Consider the following 22227-nt stretch of genomic DNA (forward strand, 5'->3'; position numbering starts at 1 on the left):
AGTAAACAAACAAACAAACAAACAAACAAGTATTACTTTCTCATTGTGCCGAAATTTTAAAATATGGATAGGATCTAATAAGTGTCAAGGATTAAGAGAACAATCATTTCAAAAGAAAGAGAAGAAGTCGGTTAGGAGAGTTGATAGTCTTATAATGGCTACCTCCAAAAAGCAAGCTGTGAAATGGTTTGACTTGACTCTCCAAACCTAATCGGCTGAGCTATTCACACAAGAGAAGCGATCTGTTTAATGACCTTCTGGTACCACATTGTGGAGTCATCACATGAGAACCTTGCCATGTAATATGTACGGATTCAAGCTGGGGCACCCTATCAACGCTGTCCCTTGCTGGACCCCTTCTTTGATCATGACTGCCTTCCACCGACTCTTAGTTCATCCATGGATGACTTGTAAGCCCCAAAGTCGTTTCTCCTCTCATGCCATCAGCAATTAATGATAAGAACCATCTACATGACCCGGATGTCTACAGTAATAGGCGCTGACAGGCTGGTTAGCGCTGGTAAGTGCACACCAGGAGCGACTTGAAGCTGGGATAAGCTGCTTTACCCCACAGCACAAGTATAACTAAATGCCATCTGGTGCCTTGGGATTCCAGCTCTGCCCTTTAAAAGCGGCAATGAAGCGGTTGGAGGTTACCTGTCAGGTATTTTGTACGTCAGATATTCACATTACAGTTCTTAACGGCAGCAAAGTGACAGTTATGAAGTAGCAACAAAATTATTTTATGGTGTGTGTGTGTGGGGGGGTCATCCCAACATGAGGAACTGTATTAAAGGGTCGCGGGGTTAGGAAGATGAGAACCACTGCTCTGATGTTTTAAATAGTGGACTGCAATTGTGGACAGTGAAATCCAAGGATCTCAGGGTTGCAATACCAGGAAGTAACCAGCAGGGGGCCACAGCCACATTAGCTTGGGCTTTAGGGCAGCCATCTATCTAGGAAGAACACTTCTATCACCAGCTGATAAAAATCAAGGCTCAGGAGATTACAGAGGGTTGGGAATCGGTAGAGACAAGAACCTTAGGGTCTTAAAACAAAACAAACAAAAGCTCACGTGTGAAGTCAGGTTACCATACACTAAGGAAATAAGGCAATAACGCAGAAGTCCTTTTTAGAATTCCATCCTTTGCGGCGAGAGTTAGTTAACTGTGGTCTGTCTGGTTGGTGCCTGGTTTTGCAAATGAAGTCGTCCTGAATCACACTAGCACATAAATAAACTTGTATCGAGTCACGCTGGCGCATACTGGCTCTGGCTGCTTTCCAGGCTGTGGTCCGCAAAACGGAAAAAACGTTTACCGTGTGGCCTCTTACCCACTCCAGAGTAGATACACTGTAGACTAGGGCCCCGCCTCCTTGGTCAAAGCTAGTGGAGCAAGTGGGAGGGAGCTGAGGTGGGAGGGAGAGCTGCCTGTGTTTGAAGATGCTCAGTTAACAGGGTCCACCGCTGCAGCAAGCAAACTTCCGTTTCCCACACAACCTATCGGCATATATCCACTATGCCCGGAGAAGTTAACCTACGACCAGCAACACGAAGTAGCCTTAGCCAAGCAACTGTTTAACGAGCAAAAGAATTTGACTTTACTTGGTGGGTATGCATGGTACTGCTGGGGAGAAATTGCTGTCTGTCTCGGGCCATCCAGTGAGTAGGATCACGAAAGGAGAGGCAACCACGGAGCATGCAGTCATGTTGACTGCCCCTCCCCCCCCCAAGAGGACTGAAGAGCTAAAACTATTATTGTTACAGCCCCGGCCCACAGAGCACATAAGAAAAGCTGCCCCATCTGCATCCTGCTGCAGTGTTGGAAAACAAGTCCTCAGAGCGAGCAGGTTAGCAATCAATCTCCTTTCTCGGGGTTCCATCAGGTCAAGCAGGAACCTACATCACTGTCCTGGTATGGTAAGTAGTTAAAGGTAAGAGCTAAGACGGAATGGACAGAACGAAGCTAAAAACAGAATAGCGGAACCCTTTAAAAGTAGAGGATAGAGGCTCAAGCCGGGTACTTGTTCTTCCAGAGGACATGAGTTCGATTCCCAGAACCCACAGCATGCAGCTTAGCAACAACTATGACTCCAGCTCGAGGGGACCCAACCCCTTCTCCTGGCCTTCCAGGTACCCCACACTCATGGATACACACCCATATAAACACATAGATAAAAGTAAAGATTTAAGATAAGTAAGAGTGGGGCTGGAGAGATGGCTCAGTGGTTAAGAGCACTGACTGCTCTTCCAGAGGTCCTGAGTTCAAATCCCAGCAACCACATGGTGGCTCACAACCATCTGCAATGGGGTCTGATGCCCTCTTCTGGTGTGTCTGAAGACAGCGACAGTGTACTCGCATACATGAAATAAATAAATATTTAAAAAAAAAAGATAAATAAGAGTGGAAATGGGGAGTTAGGGAGATGGTCCAGCAGACAAAGTGGTCACCGTGCAAGCGTGGGGACCTGAGTTCATCCACAGAAAAGCCAGGCACCATGGTATACCCCTGTAATCTCAGAGCTGGGGAGGTGAAGGCAGGTAGATCCTGGGGCTTACTGGCAGTCAGCCAGGCCAAAATGAAAAGCTGTAGGTTCAATAAGAACTATAGTTTCTCTCTCTCTCTCTCTCTCTCTCTCTCTCTCTCTCTCTCTCTCTCACACACACACACACACACACACACACACACACACTCACACGAACGCACATACATGCGCGTACACACACATCCAGGCACAGTGCCACACACACCTTTAATCTTAGCACAGAGGTGGCAGAGGCAGGCAGATCTCTGTGACTCCTTGTCAGCCTACTGTAGTCACTGAGTTCCAAGCCAGCCAGGGTCTACATGGTAAGACCTTGTCTCCAAAAAAAAAAGAAAAAAAAAAGTGGGAAACAATAAGGGAATACTGTGAAGCTGACCTCTGACTTCCACACTCACATGTACAGACAAGGGTAACTCTGCAGAAGTGCGCATTCACACACAGAAGAGACATTAGAGCCGGGTACAGCTCATTAGGGCAATGCCTCCCTAAAGGGTGTGGGGTCCTGAATTGGATCTTTAATGCCACCAGAAAGAGAGAACTTTCAAAGCTGGCCATCTGGGTTATGGAAGAGAGACATCTGGACAGTTTTAAGAGCTAGAACAGCACAAAGGCAGAGAGTGGGCCCTACTGTCAACCCTGAGAAGTGACTTTTAAAGTTGAAAGCAGGGACGGGAGCTTGGTAAAAGGAGACAGAAACCATGCGTAAGTAATTCTGACCAAACCGACTACTCACCTAACAACTATACTTAGGACATGTTGGTAAAGAGAGCCGAGGGTAGGTGAAGAAAATGGAAAGTTGTTTATATGCAGTATGTTTGCTTCTAAAATATTTATTATTATTATCATGTGTGTGTATGTGTAAGATGTGTACACACAAGTACAGGATGTGTGCTGTGTGTATGTGTAAGATTTGTGCATACAAATACAGGATGTGTGTATGTGTGTGTGTGTAAGATGTGTGCACACATAAGTACAGGATGTGTGTGTATGTGTAAGGTGTGTGCACACAAGTACAGGATGTGTGTATGTGTGTGTAAGGTGTATGTGTAAGGGGTGTGTGTAAGACAGGTGTGTGTGTGTGTGTGTGTGTGTGTGTGTAAGACACAGGCACATAGATACTTACCATTTCGTAGTACTTATGTGATGGTCAGATAGCAACTTTGGGGAGCGTTCTCTCTCTCTAGCTCAGGTCCGCAAGACCAAGCTCAGGTCACCACCCTGTACGGCAAGCATGTTTACCTCAGCAGTCCTAATCTCTGACTCTTAAACAAAATTCTACGTACCGAAGAACTGTTGAACTGTTTATGTACAGGAAAAAAAATTAACACTAACCATGGTAGGGAACTGTGGAGAAATGGGATTCGTGTTCTGGGAACACTTTATAAGGACGAACTGTTTCTACTCAAACTACATTTCCGCTTGCAGGTTTTTTGTTTGTTTGTTTGGTTGGTTTTTTTTTTTTTTTTTTTTTTTTTTTTTTGGTAGGAGCTTAAACTTTACCAGGAAGACCGGCTAGGTGCTCGGAGGAGTAGGACAAAGGGATGTAGTAAAAACAGTCATCTCTCGAGCCTACACACCTGCCATCCAGAGGCTACCAAGCCCCACAGGCATTTCAGCCGTTCTGCAGCTATGGAAATTAGACTCAGAACGATGCCTGGGTTATTGAGAATTACACAGCAGAATGGGATCTGACCCCAACCTCACTCCAAAACCAACACTCAGTGCATGAAGAGTCGGAAACACCCCCCCCCCCCCGGGCTGAAGCAGAGTGCAAACCACTAAACCTCTGGTCTCATCCTGTTAGATCACAGACTTCATTTGGGGGGAGGGGACGAGTACCAAATAGAAATGCAATGCTAAGTCAAGTCTAAAATTCTGCTCCTGACTCGACTATTCCTGTGAGGTTGAAACCAGTTACTATGTCGTTGTTTATTTGCAAAACCCAAACAAAAGCCAGTTCTACACTTTAATTATTTTGATATTATGCTTAGAAATTGCTATCTTGCCATATTTACATAAACAAGCCTTAATATATTTGCTATATATACCAGCGGCTTTGTCATCCTCTCTTCTCTACCATCCTTAAATGTCACTGTCGCACACACTAATAAGCACACTTGGATGGCCACATCAGCACTCACAGGATCCCTACGGGAAACTCGACAGATCTTCATTCAGTTCGGTAAAAGTAGAGGCTGTGATGACAATCAACGTAGGAATGGGATGTGGCTCAGGTGATCTAGGGCTTGCCTAGAATGCACAAGGCACTGGGTTAGACCCCAGCTCCGCTCCACAAAAGTCAGGCTTGGTGGGGCACTCCTATAAACTCCACAGTAAGAAAGTAGAGGCAAGCGGAGCCTCAGGAGTTCAAGGCTACCTTTAGAAAAGACAACCAGGACACCCAGAATACACAACAAAATAAGAAGAAATACTTCACAAGAGAGTTGAAAGTTTTCTGTATGTTACTGGAAAACAGGTCCTATGATTACTAATACGGTTTGCAGAATAACTTGAAGCCTGGCTCAACTCTCCAGAGAATTACAGAGGGCTTTCTAACAAGGCAGTAGAAATTCTGTGAACCTGCAGTCTTCGTCTAGATAGAATTACTATTATACTTCAGGAGCCGGTAAGAGGTGAAAATTAAAACGGAAATGAAGATGGAGCTAAAAAGGGCATAAGGGTCTTCTTTTAATTAAAGTGCTAAAATAATGAACAGAAAGTATACTTTTAACTCTTGACTGGGGTTCCCAAGAAATACTCTCGACAACACTAAAATGTAAAAGGTTTTGAACACATCTAAAGATGGCTAAACAACAAACAAACAAACAAACAAAACCAACCAAACAAAAAAACCCCACTGGATTTATTTGCAACTCAGTGTTTTTTCCTAGTATTTGTTCAAGAATCCACGTTTAAACTTACACCTTCCTGGAAAGCTAAGAACATGCCTTTTGAGCGTCCACCCCGCGGTCACCCCACAGTCTGATGCTTGCCCACATCGCTGAAAGCAGCACCTTGCACTAGATGCCCAGCTGCGTAGGCTGCGAAGACACTGGGAGCAAACCGGGGACCGGCTCCCGGGGCATCACCTCCTCTGCAAGCCTAGGAAGACCCGCAGGTGGGAAGGGCCCCGGCGTCCTCCTCCAGCCCCGGCCCTCGCTCTCCTCCTCGGGTGCAGCCTACAGGCGTGCAACGCCACGGAGCTCGCCCGGCTCCGGATCTCGGTCCAGGCTGCCACTCTCCAGTCCCGGCCTCGCTCACCTGCTGCGCGGCGAGGCCCCTCAGCAGCTGCCCTTCCATTTCGGCGCACGTCAACCACGATTTGAAAAGCGCGCCCCGGGGCTGCAGCTGCAGACCGCACCAACCGCTCGGCCGTACCAAGTCCGAGCTGCAGGGGAACCCGGCCCACGACGCCGCGCAAGCGCACTAGGGTCCGCTCCGTCTCTAGAACAGCACGAGACCCGAGGACTCTGCACAGACCCTCTGCTACAGCCGGCCTTAAGCAAGGGCGGGGAGTGGGCGGAGCCTGGATATGCGGTGGGCGGGGTTTGAATAAGAGCGGGCTCGGATGGGTGGGGTCTGTGGTGGGTGGGGCCTGAACTAAGAAGACCCTCATGGGTAGGCTGGACCAGAGCGGAGTGGGTGTGTTTGTGTCTGTCAGTGGGCGGGGCCCCAGCCAGTGGGCGTGGTGGAGTCTTAGAGAAGGTCTCCCTTTAGAAGCCTCAAACAGGTGGTTTTCTTGTCAGGTTTCTTCTTGCGTCCTGCTTGAAGTTCTTTAAAGGAATGGACTGACTGGACCTCACAGACCAGTCAGGGATGTAAGACCCCATTATCTGTCTCTCAAACATGGTTTCACCCAAAGATCATGCTCTGAAAGGCTGGGTGGGGAGACAGGCACCATATGAGACATTTTGCGAGTACTCCCCCTGGGTTTGTCTACATCTAAAGTGACAGCAAACAAATGTGCAGAAGCCTGGTCGTTAGCACGGGCTTTTATTAAGAGAGAGGAGGGGGAGATGCTGAAATGCTGAACTCGAGGCCTTAAGCATGACAAGATATTTGTTCACCACTGAGCTAACCAGTTTAGACTTTTAATTAGAGGATGTCCACACCCCTGTAAAGTGTTTAAAATTATCCCTTGGCATATCTTGTACCGGAAATGTGAAGGGCTTTGGACGTTTTCCTCCTGAGGGAAGACTCTACCAAATCAACCTCCTACCTCACCTCATTAAAGACCTGGGCAACACTCCTTCTATAAACAGTCTGGCCCTGTTTATTTTGGGGACATCCTTTCTTGGGTATGTTGTCCCAGTGGTCCCCCTATCTTCCACTTGTTCCAAGGTGAACTTTAAATGATATGGCCGTCTTGCTCACAGACCTCCTTGTTAAGGCAGTCAATTGAATGGTGTACTTCTTAAAAAGAAATCGAGTGTGTCAGTGAGATGGCTCAGCAAGGAAAGGTACCTACGTAATGCCAAAGCTCCTGACCTGAGTTCCAATTCCCAGTGTCCAATGGTGGAAGGACAGAACCAACTCCCCAAAGTAATGTCCATGTGCACCAGGATGTGGGCATACCTCCCCCAAACACTGAACACAGACACACGCACACACACACACACACACACACACACACACACACACACACACACGGGGCGGGAGAGAGAGATGCATATCCATATATATTATATATATAATTATCCATATATGTATATATGTATATATATGTATATATGTGCATATATGTATATGTATATATGTATATATATGTGTGTATATGTATATATATATAAAATTCCTTCCTCTCAAGTGGATAATTGCCTAGTTGAGAACCTCTGGACTAGATGATTCTAGAAGCTGCTGCCCAGTTAGGAGTGATTTTCCTCTTACTTTAGCAGCCCGTAATGACCCACAATTGTAAAGTAGGTGAAACTCAAAATTACCAACGCCCACCTCACCCAGGTGTCTCCAAACACGGGTCTGAATTCCATTCCCGTGAAGTGCCCTTTGACCCAGCGCACGGGTCTCTTGTGCTGCTCCTTTGTGATGTAATTAGCTGCAGGAGCCGGGCATCACGCCTGACACACAAATGAAGACGTACACACGGTAAATGAACTGTACACAGAGAGCTCATCGTCAGACTCACAGCATTTACCCTGTAACACACACAGCGCTCAGACTCAGACCAAAGCGCCTTGAGAGAGAAAACCAAAAAGGTGACCGGTTTCAAAGTGAGCACCGATGTGAAAATGGATGAGTATTGCAGGATTAATAATCCTAGGAAGAAATCTAGAAGAGGCTGTGTTTGGTACTTACCTATAGACTATAGGTAGTTGCCATTAAAGACCTTTCTCTTTGCAGAAGAAATGATGTGGGACTATCTCTTTCTAAGGCATCCGGGGATGTGTCCCGGAAGTGCTGAAGCTAGATCCTGTCCTAGCTGGTGATTAAAGTGTCTCAGAATAGGGTTTCTGTTTCCTTATTTATCCCTAGGCATTTTGTTTTGTTACTGCTGATTTCATCAAACATAGTTCTCTTTGATGTCTGTAATGATGTCTGTAAAAATAGAAGCAGCCATCAAAACACCACAAGCTTAAAGGGCGGTGGCTGAGGATGCACCCCACTTAGCAAGATGGTTGCCTGCACAAGGTCCTGAGTTCATCTCCCAGCATGGCTTCTACTGGGCGTGGCGCTACATGGGGGGAAACCTAGTACACCAGAGATAAGGGCGAGACAATCAAAAGTTACAAGTTATCCTTGCCTACAAAGAGAGTTGAGGCTAGCATGGGCTACAGGAGACACAGTCAAACATAAAATAAAGTAGGTTAAAGAGCTCACAAGAAGTAGTTGTATTCATTTGAGAATTTATTCATCGAGCGAAGTCATTGTTTTACAACTAGCAAGTATCATTTTTAAGTGTTTGGGAACTAAATCGAGGCATCCTTCAATTCTCCTCAGGCTCTCTGAGAACATGTTAGATAGCCACCCATCCACCCATCTGCCCAGGTTTGCTTCAGCTGGAGGTTGAATGATGGGATTATTACTATGATATCATTGTATAATACCCTTACCAAACGGGCATTATTTAGATTAGCTATATTGAGGTTAATTCATAATTAAACAGAAAGTGATAGAAACAAAGCAACTAAATAACACAGTAAGTGTCAAAAAGTCTGTTTTCCTGTATTCTTCTTAATTTTCACAGGCTTGAAACTCACAGACATCCCCCTGCCTGTGCCTCTGGAGTGCTGGGAGTCAAGCCATGTCCCACTGCACCCAGACCCTTTGCTTTTTTAAAATATAGTTTATTACAAAATAGGCAACTCTTGGTTTTTTTTTTTTATGTCACTGAAAAAAATCTAAAAAAAAAATCCTATTTGAAAATTATCTTGGGGGGTCGGTGAGATAGCCTAATGGGGTTCTCTGCCAAGGCTGGAAATCTGAGTCCTATCCCTGACACCCACTCGGTAGAAGGACTTGACTGACCTCAATGAGGTGTCCTCTGACCACACACGTGTGGTTACATACAAATGCCCATCCTACCCCCAATAAACGGGCATGCAAGCAAACAGACAAAGTGTATTTTTTAATTTAATGAAAATTACCTTGGGACTTTCGTTACTTAGGTTCATCTTGTAGATGATGGCATTATAATGAATCCCATAAAGGAGTTGTATTTTGTATTATATACAAGAGAAAGGAAGGAGAAAGGGGGAGGGAGAAAGAAGGAAATGGAGGAGGAAGAGAGGAGAGGAGAGGAAGGAAACAGAAGGTAAAAGAAAAGAGATGGGGGGGGGAGAGGAGGAGGAGGAGAGAGAGAGAGTTTAGCAAATAAGCCATAATCTACAAACAGCTGAGGCAGCATATAATCTGACAAAGGATACAGGATGCTGAGTCTGAGGACTCTAGCCCTACATCGCTGGGGAGACTGCTCAGTTTTCTTACCGGTAAAACAAGAATGCTAATAGCTATCCTGTCTTTGTAAAGTTGAAACAGAGACAGTTGGGAGAGATAAAGTTTTCGAAAGTACCCTGTAACCTTCTCATCCCGCAAACACAATACTAAGCACAAACACATTGCTAACAGGAAGAACATACCAGTACCTAAAGACCTAAAGTCAACCATTTTAGACCCAAAGACCTCTAAGAATATATATACATATATATATATATATATGTATATATATATTCCTCCCAATACATTACCTACCACTGGCAATATTATATTGAGAGAGAGAGAGAGAGAGAGAGAGAGAGAGAGAGAGAGAGAGAGAGTGAGTGTGTGTGTGAAGGGTGGGGATGGGGCTGATACTCACCTATCATCTGAGTTGTTCTGAAGGCTGGGGAAGGATTAAAAGTTTGAGGCCACCGGAACAATTTATCCAGCCAGTCAAAATAAAATAAGGAAAAGGGGATGGGGACATTAGCTCAGTGGCAAAGTACCCACCAAACACAAGACACTGGGTTCGATCCCTAGTGCTGAAAATCAATAGAGTCATAAAAACTGTCTGGGAGACATAGACTGTAACATTAAATCCATACAGGAAATAAAATATAAATATTGCTCGCGGTTATTATTAGAGTCTATAAATTGCAGATGAAGACTGAGAGGATTGAGATTTTATGGCTGGTAAGTTGATCAATATTAATCCAATCATGCTAGGGTTTGGAAGGTGAGAATCTGATCAATACCTACGGCACACTGGCAGAGAAGATGGAAATGCGCCTAATCAATTTGGGTGGAGAGTGGAAATATAAGGTTGAAGATGTATGTGTGTGCACACATATGTACACATATGTACACTTATGTACATCTCTATATAAAGGTATGTATCCTCTCCTTTTAAAAAAATACTTGTAAATCTGTACTGGCGACGTTGGGCTTGTGACAGAAAAAACCAAAAACCAAAAACCAAAAAAACAATGAAATAACCCAAGCGTTCATTTCAGAAATGTGAATGAATTACAGCACTCTATCCAGACCGAATCCATCTTTAAAAAGGAACACACCATAACCATGTGTTATGAAGGAAGCTAATTTCAGAAGACTGCACCGGATATGATTTTTGTCATCGCTGTTGAGTTTCAGTCACGATACAACTGAAGCCATATTGCTCATTGAAACCCACGTGATGCCAGTTTACATTTAGCACAGAGGAGAATGCGTGTGATGGTGTGCCTCTGAAGTATTCCTCGAAGGATCCAGGGCCCCAGATACATATGTAGCAGAGGATGGCCTTAAATGGCATCAACGGGAAGGGAGGCTCTTGGTCCTGTGGAGGCTCGATGCCCCAGCATAGGGGGATGCTAGGGCGGTGAGGCAGGAGTGGGTCTGGGGAGCACTCTCATAGAAGCAGGGGGAGGGGTTGGGATTGGGGATTTGCGGAGGGGAAACCGGGAAGGGGAGCAGTATCTGAAATGTGAATAAATAAAATAACCAATTAATAAAAGGGGCGGGGGACCGGCTTGGATATTGAAGGCTGAGTCCCCACTGCAGCAGTGTTCAGAGAGAGGACTTTTAGGAGGTGATTGGACCGCGAGTGCTCCAGCCTCACCCCTGCATCCCTGTGAAAACTTTAGGGGGAGGGGCTCACTGGAGGACATGGGTCGTCATCGGCCTATAAATCTCGTTGCCTTTGGTTGCTTTTCTGTTGCTGTGATAAAACCATGACGGAGATGACTTACAGAAGAATTTAGTACAGGAGAGTCCGTAATGATTGGTGTATGCACCGCAGCGGGCGGCTGGAGCAGGGATTACCTCTTCAGCTGCAAACAGGAAGTCGACTGAGTGAACAAGATGTGGGATAAAGTTATAGATTCAAGCTCACCCCCAATGACAGACTCCTCCCTCAGCGTCTCATCTCCTAAAGGTTCTAGAACTGTTGCGATTTCGCCTGTTGCTATGTTCTGTAATTACTAAATAAATACTGGCCACCAAGATCTGGTCGCCCCCCCCCCCCCCCCCCCAGGGACAAGGAGATCCTCACGTACACCAAGTGATGCTATGTGACCTTGCTCCTTCATTTAACACTATTGGTTGACTAAAGATGCCGACAGCCTATAGCTGGCCAGAAGAGAGGTGGGTGGAGTTTCCCTTCTCCCCATTTAATTTGTTAAATACAGGTGAGGGCTGGTGCAGGATAGAATGAGGCCTGTCATTGGATGAGAAGGAAGGAGGGGTGGGAGAGAAGTTTAAGGGAAGAGGAGGAGAGGGAGAATGGGAAAATGGCCGCCAGGCAACATGGAGGCTGATGTTAAGATTCCACGCTGTACCTTTATAGGTTGTTATGAACGTTCTTAAGGGATGGATGTGTACAGAACTTTGTATATTTAGGTGGACAAGTATATCTTATCAATTGGATCAAAGGTTATTGGGTTGTGTATTTTTTCTTGTAGCGATTGAAGTGTAAGAGAGTGTGCGGCAGCTAGAGACGCTGGGCCACCATGGAATTGGGATGTGTGCTTCTGGCAAGATATCTAGTAGATATCTTGGGGCACTGTGGTCCCAGGCCTAGAGCAGGAAAAAAGACAGCATTTATTTATTTATTTATTTATTTATTTATTTATTTATTTATAATTTTACAACACTGGGAAACCTGAGCAGTTCTGAAGGACTCGTAATCCGGTTCCTCAGTTTACATTCCCTATCCTGAAAGTGACTTTCCACTTCCTTAATCTCACACTTTCAGGTCACCTTTTCCTATTCAGCAAAAAGGAAGACGGCCCTGCCTTGCTCCAGGCCATAAAAAGACATCTGGAAAGAAAGGACAACTTAAGGTCATTGGTGTTGATGTCACTATCAGCAACGAACCAGGAGGCTGACGTTAAGATTCCGCTCTGTACCTTTACAGGTTGCTATGAATGTTCTTACGTTTATAAAAATGAAACCCAGAGGTGGAACCCTGTCGAGTTGGAGTGTAAGTGATATTTACTCAGTGAGACATAATCAGGAGAGAAGATTGTCCGTTTAGTAGAGTAACGAGGTGTGGAAGATTTCAATTTACACGAATATGTTGCAAAGACATACATACATCGTGGTGAGCAATTAAAAACCTCATGCATAAAGTATTTTACATTGGCGTACATTTTGAGGCAGTCGGGTAAAACATATTTCAGAAGGAAAGGAGCATGTAAAACACTGGACCTAGAGGATAGAGTTTTTATTTTTTTAAGTGAATGTTAATATCCCCTCTTTCATTAGCTACACTTACTGCAGGTAATGCTTACGATTTTAATAGGAATTATTGTCACCACATCAGGGATTGTGTTCTTTTTTTTTTTTTTTACTGTGTAAGTTTATTTTTAGTACACGGTTGACACTTAAATGTTTGTAAGGATAAAAGGGTTTAAAAATATTTTATTAATATTTGCCTAGAATTTGGCGGAAACTGCTGATTTCGGTACATCACAGCCACCCACTACGGCTGGATCCATTCATGGGTACCAGAAGGAACCCCGCTATGGAACCAAACCTCCAATTCATCTCCCACCCTGCTCCTCACAGCAGTCTCCCAGCAGCTTCAAGTTTCCAGGACATCGGTACACCCTGTCTAGGTAACATTCTCGTAAGCCACATTGCTATTGTGAATCCAGCAAAGGATAAATTCCTCTCTCCCTCATTTGGCTGTAGAAATTCTCTCTTTAGAGACACACACTACCTTTTCCCTTCGGGAGCGCATCGGCTATTCTGGATCCTCTGCTCTTTTACGTGAAATTTTTACTCAACAACCCCGCTTTTGGAAGGAGCAAATAGACACCACCTGGAGGGCCAATGAAATGGCTCAGGGGACTGGGTGACTTGCCCCCCACCCACCCAATGGCCAGAGTTTGACCCCAGGGACCCACATGACAGAAGCAGAGACCTGAAAAGGAACTCATTGGAATTTATGTTAGAATTGAACTGATTTTAGGGGGAAATTATATGTTTAGGATAGTGAATTTTTTTTCATTTCATTTCATTTTATTATTATTACTGTGTATGTGGGTGCAGGTGAGCTTGTGTCGCAGTGTCCTTGTGAGAAAGACAGGTCAGCTTCTCAGGAGTTGCCTTCCCTCCTGCTTGCTTTTGATGCAGGGTCTCTCTTGTCTCTGCTTTGCTTGGCTCTCCAGGCTAGATGACCAGAGAGCTTCTGGGTAATTCCTGTCTCTGCCTTCTATCTCACTGTGGGAGTGCTGGGATTACAGGTGTGTCCCAACGCAAACCAACATTTTAAGAAATGGTCTCTGGGGTGGGTCTCAGGTCATTGGGTTTCCAGGGCAACATCTCTTGCTGAGATTTCTTGCTGGCCCCATAGTGGTTATTTCAGTCTATGAATCGTACGTAGTGGAGGAAACCCTGAGTGAGTGATGTCCTTAGTCACGTGATCACAGAATGTCAAGGGATTCAAAGACAAATCAGACCATGAGAAGTTGGCAAAGCTGTTACCCCTGTGAACCAGGCTCAAGAGTCTTCTCTTAGTGCTTATGAAGGGTTGATCAGTATATTCGAAGACTAGCAACTGTGGCTTTCTCCTCCTGGGTGTTTAGAGCCAGAGACTGCTGGCCTACAGAGACGTCCTACAGACACTAGCCTCTCCCTCTGTTCGTAAAAAAAAACATTCTGAGGGGTTGGGGATTTAGCTCAGTGGTAGAGCGCTTGCCTAGGAAGCGCAAGGCCCTGGGTTCGGTCCCCAGCTCCAAAAAAAAGAACCAAAAAAAAAAAAAAAAACAACAACAAAAAAAAAAACAACAAAAAAAACATTCTGAGGGCCCAGCTGCAGAAGAAGCTCTAAGGAATCCCATATGACCCCAGATTTACTGTACATGTGTCTGAGTGTCTGTCCTTCCCTTATTACCTGGCTGTCCCTAGCTAGGGTTCCAGGACACAAGTCACTTGAGCCTGGCAAATATATATATATATATATATATATATATATATATATATATATATATATGTATGTATGTATATGTATATATATATATATATGATTTCATCTTTAATATGTTTTGATAAAACTTTCTGATTTTCCACAAAGGCTTAAACATATCTTTATCAGGGCCTAATTTGCTCTTAAAGCTTTATCAGTTTATATCAGTAGTTTCACTTTGCATGTATGGCTAAATAATTTTTGTTGCTTCCTAAAAACCTTCCTAGATAGTTTTTAGGAGAGCGGTGAGAAACGCTCTTGTTATTGTAGCCCAGCCCAGCTTGGAACTCTCCGTCCTCCTGCCTCAAAGTCCCGAGTGTTGGGATTTCAGGTTTGTACCACCATACCCAGACTTCACTAATCATTTTGAAATCTCTGGACTCGATGACTAATTTCTGACTTTCTTTTCATTTAAATATATATGATGTACTTTTAGTTTATATATTATATTATTTATTATATAATATGTGATAGATATATTAAATAAATATATATTTTATTTATTCTCTTCATGAATGTTCTGTGTCTGTCATCGTGGTATCTGTAAGTTATTAAGGATGCTAGTCTGATGTCATTTCCACTGGCGTTGACGTACAATGATTGTTCTTTTGCTTTTGTTTGTTTATTGACCATTGATTGTGTGCTCTGATAACACTTTTACTGGGAGCCACAAGGCTCTCTGTGCCAGTGGACACTTGACTAAAATGTTTAGCTTGATATAACCATGTCAAACTTGTAGGCAGGAGAGGGAGAATTTAGTGTTGAGTGTGTGTGCTGTTCTTGCAAAGAATTAGAGTCCTGTTCCCAGCACCCATGTCAGGTGGTACATGGGCTGAATGGTCTTGGAGTCCTTGACATTCTGTGCTCATTTAAATCACACACACACACACACACACACACACACACACACGCACACACACACACACGCAGAAAAGTACAGACCCATTTTGGGCAAAACAGAAAAGGAAGCATTTTCCAGAAGGTAGAATTGAGAATTATGAAGAATAATGGACTACAGTGCCCCCTCTCAGGTCAGCTCAAGGAAAATTCCTCTCCCCCGGCGACAGAAAACCTCTACATTTACTCTCAGAGATTTCACAGCTCCAGCCCAGATTCTCCTTTCTAGAAGGGAATAGTGCCTAACCTGTTCCATAAACATGTCTCCATTGAGTACTAGACTCATGGGCAGATAGTTTTTCCTGCTTAGTTCATAGGTTTCAAGTTCAGAACACTTCCAGACAGGGAGCACAAATCCTCCCGATGTAGGAACTGCAGCATGCCACTCAAGATCCTGAAGGTGAGCTTCGATTCGATTCTCCCTCCTTGGAACTGGGTTTGCTCCTGCAGTTTGTAAATGCCTGTAACCCAGAGGAGCTAGAGTGGAGTATTCTGTGTCTGTTATATAATTAGCAACATTTAAAAATGATTCCGGTTTGTTCTGCTTCCTCAGAGGGTTGCCTTTTTGGAGGCAGATGTTCCAGAGATTTTAGCCGATGAACCAGGGACAGAAGAGGCTGAGAAAACAGCTGGAAGAGCGGGGAGGGCTGTGTAGCTATTTGTGGCAAATTTCCTTTGTCGCTTTCCCAAGGATGGGCGAGTTTCCAGAATGTGAATGGGGTGATATCCCAGGTTTCAGAATGGGAGAACTCGAGAGTCATCTTGAGGTGCACGCATGGCCACACATTCTTTGCTTTCGACTCGTGGGTCTGAAGGTTCTCAACGCAACAGCGTGACCTGCTTCCTTTCAAGGGATGCAAGGTTTGCTTCTGTGATCAAATACCTTGACCAAACCAACTTCCAGGAGAAAGGGTTCATTTTTAGCACCCAATTCCTGGCTATGGGAGATTTATTATGGGGAGTCAAGGCAGCTAGTCACACATCACATCCCTGGGGAAGAGGGAAGAGAAACAAACACATACTTACTGCTCAGCTTGCTTCTGCTCTTAAATAATTCAGGACCCAAGCCTGGGGAATGGTACCCTCCACTTTTAGACAGAGCCCTCCTACATCAATGAAGTTATCAAGACAACACCTCCTACCCCCAACCTCCACCCCCCAACCTCGCCCAACCATGCCCACAGACTGTCCTGATCTAGACCATCCCCAGACTCCCTTCCCGTGGGACTTTACATTGTGTCAAATTGACAATGGAAACTAATAGTCAGAAGTAACCAATGGAGGAGGGAGGATTTCAGTGTGGTGTTAGCCCATAGGCTACCTAATATCCATTTGATGGGTCATTGCACACCTCTGTAATTAACCTATAATGTAGAATTAAGAGTTCTCCCTTCTGCTTTCCAGACTTGTTGCGGGTGCCCTGTCTAGGTGAAGGTGTCAGAAAAATGTAAAGCCTGCGCAAATACTTGCCTGGAGTGTCTCTTGAAACAGTTGGTGAACTCTTTGTTTACTGCCTCGAGAAGAAAACAGCGAAGAAGAAACAGAGTGAGATAACTATGGAATTCAAAACATCCGAAACAGCTCAGTGGCCACATGTGTGCCCTCTCTTGCGAAGATCCTTAAAGCTTTTGAATTTCTATTATAAGCCAACCGTTTGACCAATTAAAATAAAACCAAAGAGGATTTTTAAAGAATAGGAGTTTATTTTAATGTTGAAAAAAAGATTAGCTTTTAACGTTTTGCAACAGCAATGGTGAACACTGAGCTGGCTTAACCACTGTGGTTGCTACAGCCTTGCTAAACCACATTGTTTTCAGGCTCCACGTGCCTTTTTGAGCACACGGATGTTTGATTCTCTTCTATTTTTGGTTGGGAGCCTCGCCTTTAACGGCTGAGCCATCTCTCCAGCCTGGATGTTTGATTCTCATCTACCAGTGAGACCACCTCATTACATCCCTTTGCTGTTATTTTCTGGTAATCATGGAGAACATGCCACGACCTAGTGTCAGCATTTGGGAGGCTGGTTAGCAGCCTCCGCATTGGTTACAAGGAACGGCAACCCGCTGCTTCAGCTGTCAGCGAGCCGGAACACTGGGCCTGTGACATTGTTGGTTTTGGCTTCCCATGTGCTGTGGTATGAATGTCCAAACAGGTCAGGCAAGGCCCCATGGTAGTAGTAGGAAGTGCTGTGTTGATGCATGGTACCCCAGTAAGACTAACAATGGGGAATGAATAATTACACGCCAGACCCAGCACACCTCCTCTTATTAAATACGTGGAATAGATTACCCATCTCTGTCCTTTCTAGTTTGCGTTCAGAAGTCTAAAAGATTCAAAGTATGTTTTGAGCGCTATATAAATATCACTGGGCAGTTGTGTTCAAATGAGCTGTTATGTAATTTTCTCTCAAACTTAGAGGCTATATTTATTTAAAAAATTTTTTTAAAGCTGTACTTTATTTTTATATAGCAGTACAGTTCGTATATTAAACACCGTAATAGAATAATTAGTGCCATTTTAAACAGAATGATAAAAAGAGAAACTTTCCAGGTTGCAAAGTCCCTCCCACCAAAACAAATCTCTCTTTGTTAGTGGGTCAGTGTGACAGATGTACTCCCATCTAATGCCTATTGTCGTGACAGTCAATGAGAATAAAAAGAAAGCCCAACTTTCAAGATCACTGCCTCAAAGGGGTCTTTTGAATTGCAAAATGGTTCTTGCTACTTCCACACCCAGAGAGCTGGATTCATCCACTAGGGAGGGGATAGGGGTTGGGAGTTTGGACTGAAAGTAGGAAAAAGCTTAGCTTTATCTCCTCTCGGAGCTACAGTCTGAGCTGTAAATAAACTTCACTCTGCCTGGGACGGCCAAGTGAGCGTTCAAGTGATGTTTTACTGCAGAATGAAAACTTTCAGCAGCTCTCTTCTCTAATTCCTTCCTACTAATTGAATCTACCAAGAACATGATTTCATTTCTTCAAACTCTCTCTTGGTTACATACAGAAAGGTGACCATTTTTCCCTTCAACTTGCATGAAAAAAATCATCTCCAGTTAAAACAAGTAGCCCAAGAGTGAACGAGCATCTAATATCCACAGGACTTTTCAACCCTTAGGGTCCTGGTTCCGATCTTGAATGGATGTTTCTGTAAGCCGGAGAACCCAGTCATCAGAGATGGCCTCTTATGGCTTCGTGTCCCAACAACCTCAGTATTAGAGTTTCATTGCTGTTGTGGAAATTGGCCAAGTTCCCTGACCCCAGCAAGCTGTAAGGGACACTTCCTGATGGATCTATCCCATGATATTCATACCCTTCAGTCACATTCGAAAGCGCTGAGCCAAAACATGCGTTTACAAAGTTCCCGGATCCTCAACTGGCAAATAAACATTGTAAGAAAAAGATCAAGAGATATATTTGGTAAAAGATTTTTCTTCCCCAAAGTCCAGCATCTTTGTTGAAGAAAGCTTGGCTCGTCTTTGCTTAAGAGGAGTCAAGTTTCAAAATTTTTTGAAAGGGCATCTTTTCACATTTATTTAAAGTGCCTGCATGTGCACGCGCCCATGTGCACTCTCGCACACACACGCACACACATGCACACACGCACACGAGCGTGCCTATGTGGAAGTCAAAAAACAATTTGTGGGAGTCAGTTCTTTCTGTCACACGTGTTCTAGAGATTCATCTCAGACTTGGACACAAGCACTTTTATCTACACAGCCATCTCTCTGACCGCTAATGCATACTTCCTAAGTGTAGTTTCACATATTTTTGAAATATTCTGTGTAGTAGCCATCTTCCTGGTTTCCATCTTGAAAGCGCTGAACCAGAGCACACTTTCTAGGTACTCTTAGTACACTACTGGGGCACTTTATTTTGTCCTAAGATCTTCACAAATATGATAAGTCGCTAGCTTTGTTACCTATTGGAAGGACCGATATGGCATCTCCAAGTGGCATCGCTGTATGTCAAGAGATCGTCTGTGCTGATGTGGCCCTGTGGATGGCAGATCATCTGGTGGGCATGCATAGGTCAGTCGTGGCTTCCCCGATGTGCTTCATCTCGCTAGGACCGTTGCCTGTGTTCTCTCAGGTATAAGGGTCATCTATGGAGGGTTTTCACTGTGGTGTCTCTGTTGTTGGAGGTCATAAACAGTTAAATGAGAGGGAATGAGAGAGAGAAAGGAAAGATGTTCCTTGTATAGAATCTGCTGTATTACCTGTCGGATTATATGGCATTCTTTGATCAGTTGGACACCAGGGGTCAGGTTACGCCTAAGAGATGCTGTCTGTGACTATAGCATGGTATAGCATTGCCTATTATAGAACGAATGCATTTTCTCGCCCACTGACACAATATTTTCTTTTCCCTCCCTGACAGTGGCAACGATCTTTAGAACCCGAGCAAGGCATTCACTTTCAAGACAGATCTTGAACAATGGTCGCATCTGTTTCTTCAAAGCCCAGGCAGGCTCGGCGCTGTGGAATTCATCCTCGTATTTGAATAGAAAGGGGCATTGTTGGAAGAATAACTAGACAGCCTTTCATGTGTTCAGTTTCAAGTCTTTAATTTTTCAGATGTAAAGTATAATAAAAAGCCTTTCAACCCTTATCCCCCAACCCCATTCTCCTATAAACTTGGTGAAATCCTACATCTTGAGCTAAATGATTCTGAGAGCCGTTATTTCCTCCCGGAGCTACACTGCAGACTTCAAGCTAGCAAGATTAATGCCAAAAGGTTGCACTGTGCTATGAACAATGTCTGATACCAGAGTCATTTGTTTTAAAAAATGAGGTAACGTGTCCGAATCTGTTGTTATGGTCACGATATTTATGCATGTAAGAATCAAGTTATTCATTTCAGACTGGTAACAAGATGGCGTTCATGTACCATTAAGATAACTTATGTCAAACACTTGGCAAAACAGTTGAAGCCATTTCAATATTAATAATTTACTGCAAATATCTAGCTAGGAAAACCAGTAGACATTAATTAATGATCAATTAAGATAGATTATTTCTCCTGCTTCTCATTTGATTTTCTAATAACCAATTTGCCTTTTCCTAAAATGGATCAATAAGGAATGAATCCAAGTTGTTTCGTGCTTCCATTTTCTAATAAACTGAAACTCTTTAAAGAAATTAGCTATTCTCTTGCAAGTTGTTAATTCTTTTTTTTTTTTTTAAAGATTTTGTTTATTGTATGTGAGTACACTGTAGCTGCCTTCAGACACACCAGAAGAGGGCATCAGATCCCATTACAGATGGTTGTGAGCCACCATGTGGTTGCTGGGAATTGAACTCAGGACCTCAGGAAGAGCAGTCGGTGCTCTAACCACTGAGCCATCTCTCCAGCCCAAGTTGTTAATTCTTATGGGTGTTATATATCATGTTTTTATCCTGCAGGTTTTACATGCTCATTCTTTCTTTAACTACTGTAACCCAGTAGTTCTCGGGTTATTTTATTAGCTCTAAGACACTTTTAATATGGACATATTCTAAAATGAATCATATTTGACTTCACAGTACAAACATCCCTTCATTAGTGCACTGTTGGTTGGAGGAAACTAATTTTCCAAATGTTTAACTAAAAGTATAAAGTGGAAGATGTTGTTATCTTTAATTTCTTAATCATTTTGGCCCTTGGTTTTTTTTTTGTTTGTTTCTTTTGTTTTGTTTTGTTTGACTTGATATTTGGCACACAAAGTTCCCATTAATTTAAGCCAGAATCTAGGAGATTAAGAATCTAATTCCTTGATGGTTTTCCTCAGCAGAGGATACAAGAGAGTCTTGTTATCCAGTGTGTTACAGTGGGGGGTACATTTGAACACGAACTGGACCTTTGAACCTTCAGCGCAGTGAAGGGATGCTGGGCCTGTGGAAGGATTAAGCCTCTTCTGTGGTTGCTACAGGCAGAAAAAGACACATTTATGCATTTATATAATTTACCACTTCATTTAGCAATTGCTGAGTTAGAAGTGAATGCTAAAATGGGGGAGAAGAAAAGGAAAAATAACTGCAGGACAAAGATAAGCATGGTCGTTGTCCCGGGGGATACAATTCGTTTTTGAAAAATTCTGTCACGCAGTTACTTTCTTCATGTACAAATTACTACTTAATTTAATTAGATTATCATTTAATTTGATTGGGGCCAATTACTCTTTCACTCGCGCTACTGAAAACTCATATTTCTCCCAGTGGCTTCAGCTCCATAGCCTTATTCATTCAGGTTTTAGCGGTTCCCCTTGGCTATTGTACAGACTCACTGGAAGCAAGCCATCTCTCGGAGGGTCTTTCCCTGCCCTCTCTGTATGCTCGCCAAAAAAAAACTGGAATTCAGTGCTAGTGTGGCATCTGCATTGTAATCCCAGCCCTCCGGAGGTGGAAACCAGAGGCCCAATCACTAAGGCTGTCCTTAGCTACATAGTGAATTTGGAGCCAGCCTGGACTACACGAGACCTCATCTCAAACAAGACAGAACAAAAATAGTGGAATTGAGATCTCAGGGCTGGCTGAAGAGATTGTGCCATGGTTAAGAGCACTGGCTGCTCTTTCTGAGGACTGAGGTTCAGTTCCCAGACCACACATGGCGGCTCACAACCACCTATAAGTCTAGTTCCAAGGGATCCAGCATCCTCTTCCCTGGTTTCCACAGACATCGTACACACATGTGCTACACAGATATACACTCAGGTACACACACATGCACATAAATAAGAATTTAAGAAACAAAGTCTGGCTGGAGAGATGGCTCAGCCATTAAAGGCTAGGCTTACAACCAAAAATATAAGAAACGAAGTCTTTTTGCTTAGGTAGTAATCTTTTCCAGAGCCGTAGAATATGAAGGAAGAAACAGATACTTGACAGAATGTAGCGAGTGCTGGCTTGGG

At 43.8% G+C, this 22227-nt stretch overlaps 1 protein-coding gene and 1 long non-coding RNA gene across 5 annotated transcripts in view; one reads left to right on the forward strand and one right to left on the reverse strand.

Moving 5' to 3' along the window:
- The window catches only part of Rtkn2 (rhotekin 2), a 73305-nt gene extending 67256 nt beyond the window's left edge, over window positions 1–6049 (reverse strand). The window contains 1 exon segment of one of the 2 annotated variants that reach the window (NM_001107625.3): window positions 5806–6049. In NM_001107625.3, the coding sequence (NP_001101095.2) occupies window positions 5806–5844 (39 nt within the window). In that variant the 5' untranslated portion in view covers window positions 5845–6049. 2 annotated transcript variants of the gene reach the window in all.
- On the forward strand, window positions 1410–20472 carry LOC120098914 (uncharacterized). Of its 3 annotated transcripts, none has more exons than XR_015645797.1 (6): window positions 1410–1606; window positions 1766–1918; window positions 12230–12391; window positions 12916–13094; window positions 16748–19369; window positions 19719–20472. It is a non-coding gene; the product is annotated as an uncharacterized LOC120098914 (long non-coding RNA). The 3 variants fall into 3 exon arrangements; XR_015645796.1 differs by having other exon boundaries at window positions 1766–1848; window positions 16748–19430; XR_015645798.1 differs by lacking the exons at window positions 1410–1606; window positions 1766–1918 and adding an exon at window positions 11754–11821 and having other exon boundaries at window positions 16748–16888; window positions 19719–19997.
- The last annotated feature ends 1755 nt before the right edge of the window (window positions 20473–22227 follow it).

Source organism: Rattus norvegicus, chromosome 20 (genome assembly GCF_021556685.1).
Source record: "Rattus norvegicus strain SHRSP/BbbUtx chromosome 20, alternate assembly SHRSP_T2T, whole genome shotgun sequence".
NCBI lineage: Eukaryota > Metazoa > Chordata > Mammalia > Rodentia > Muridae > Rattus > Rattus norvegicus.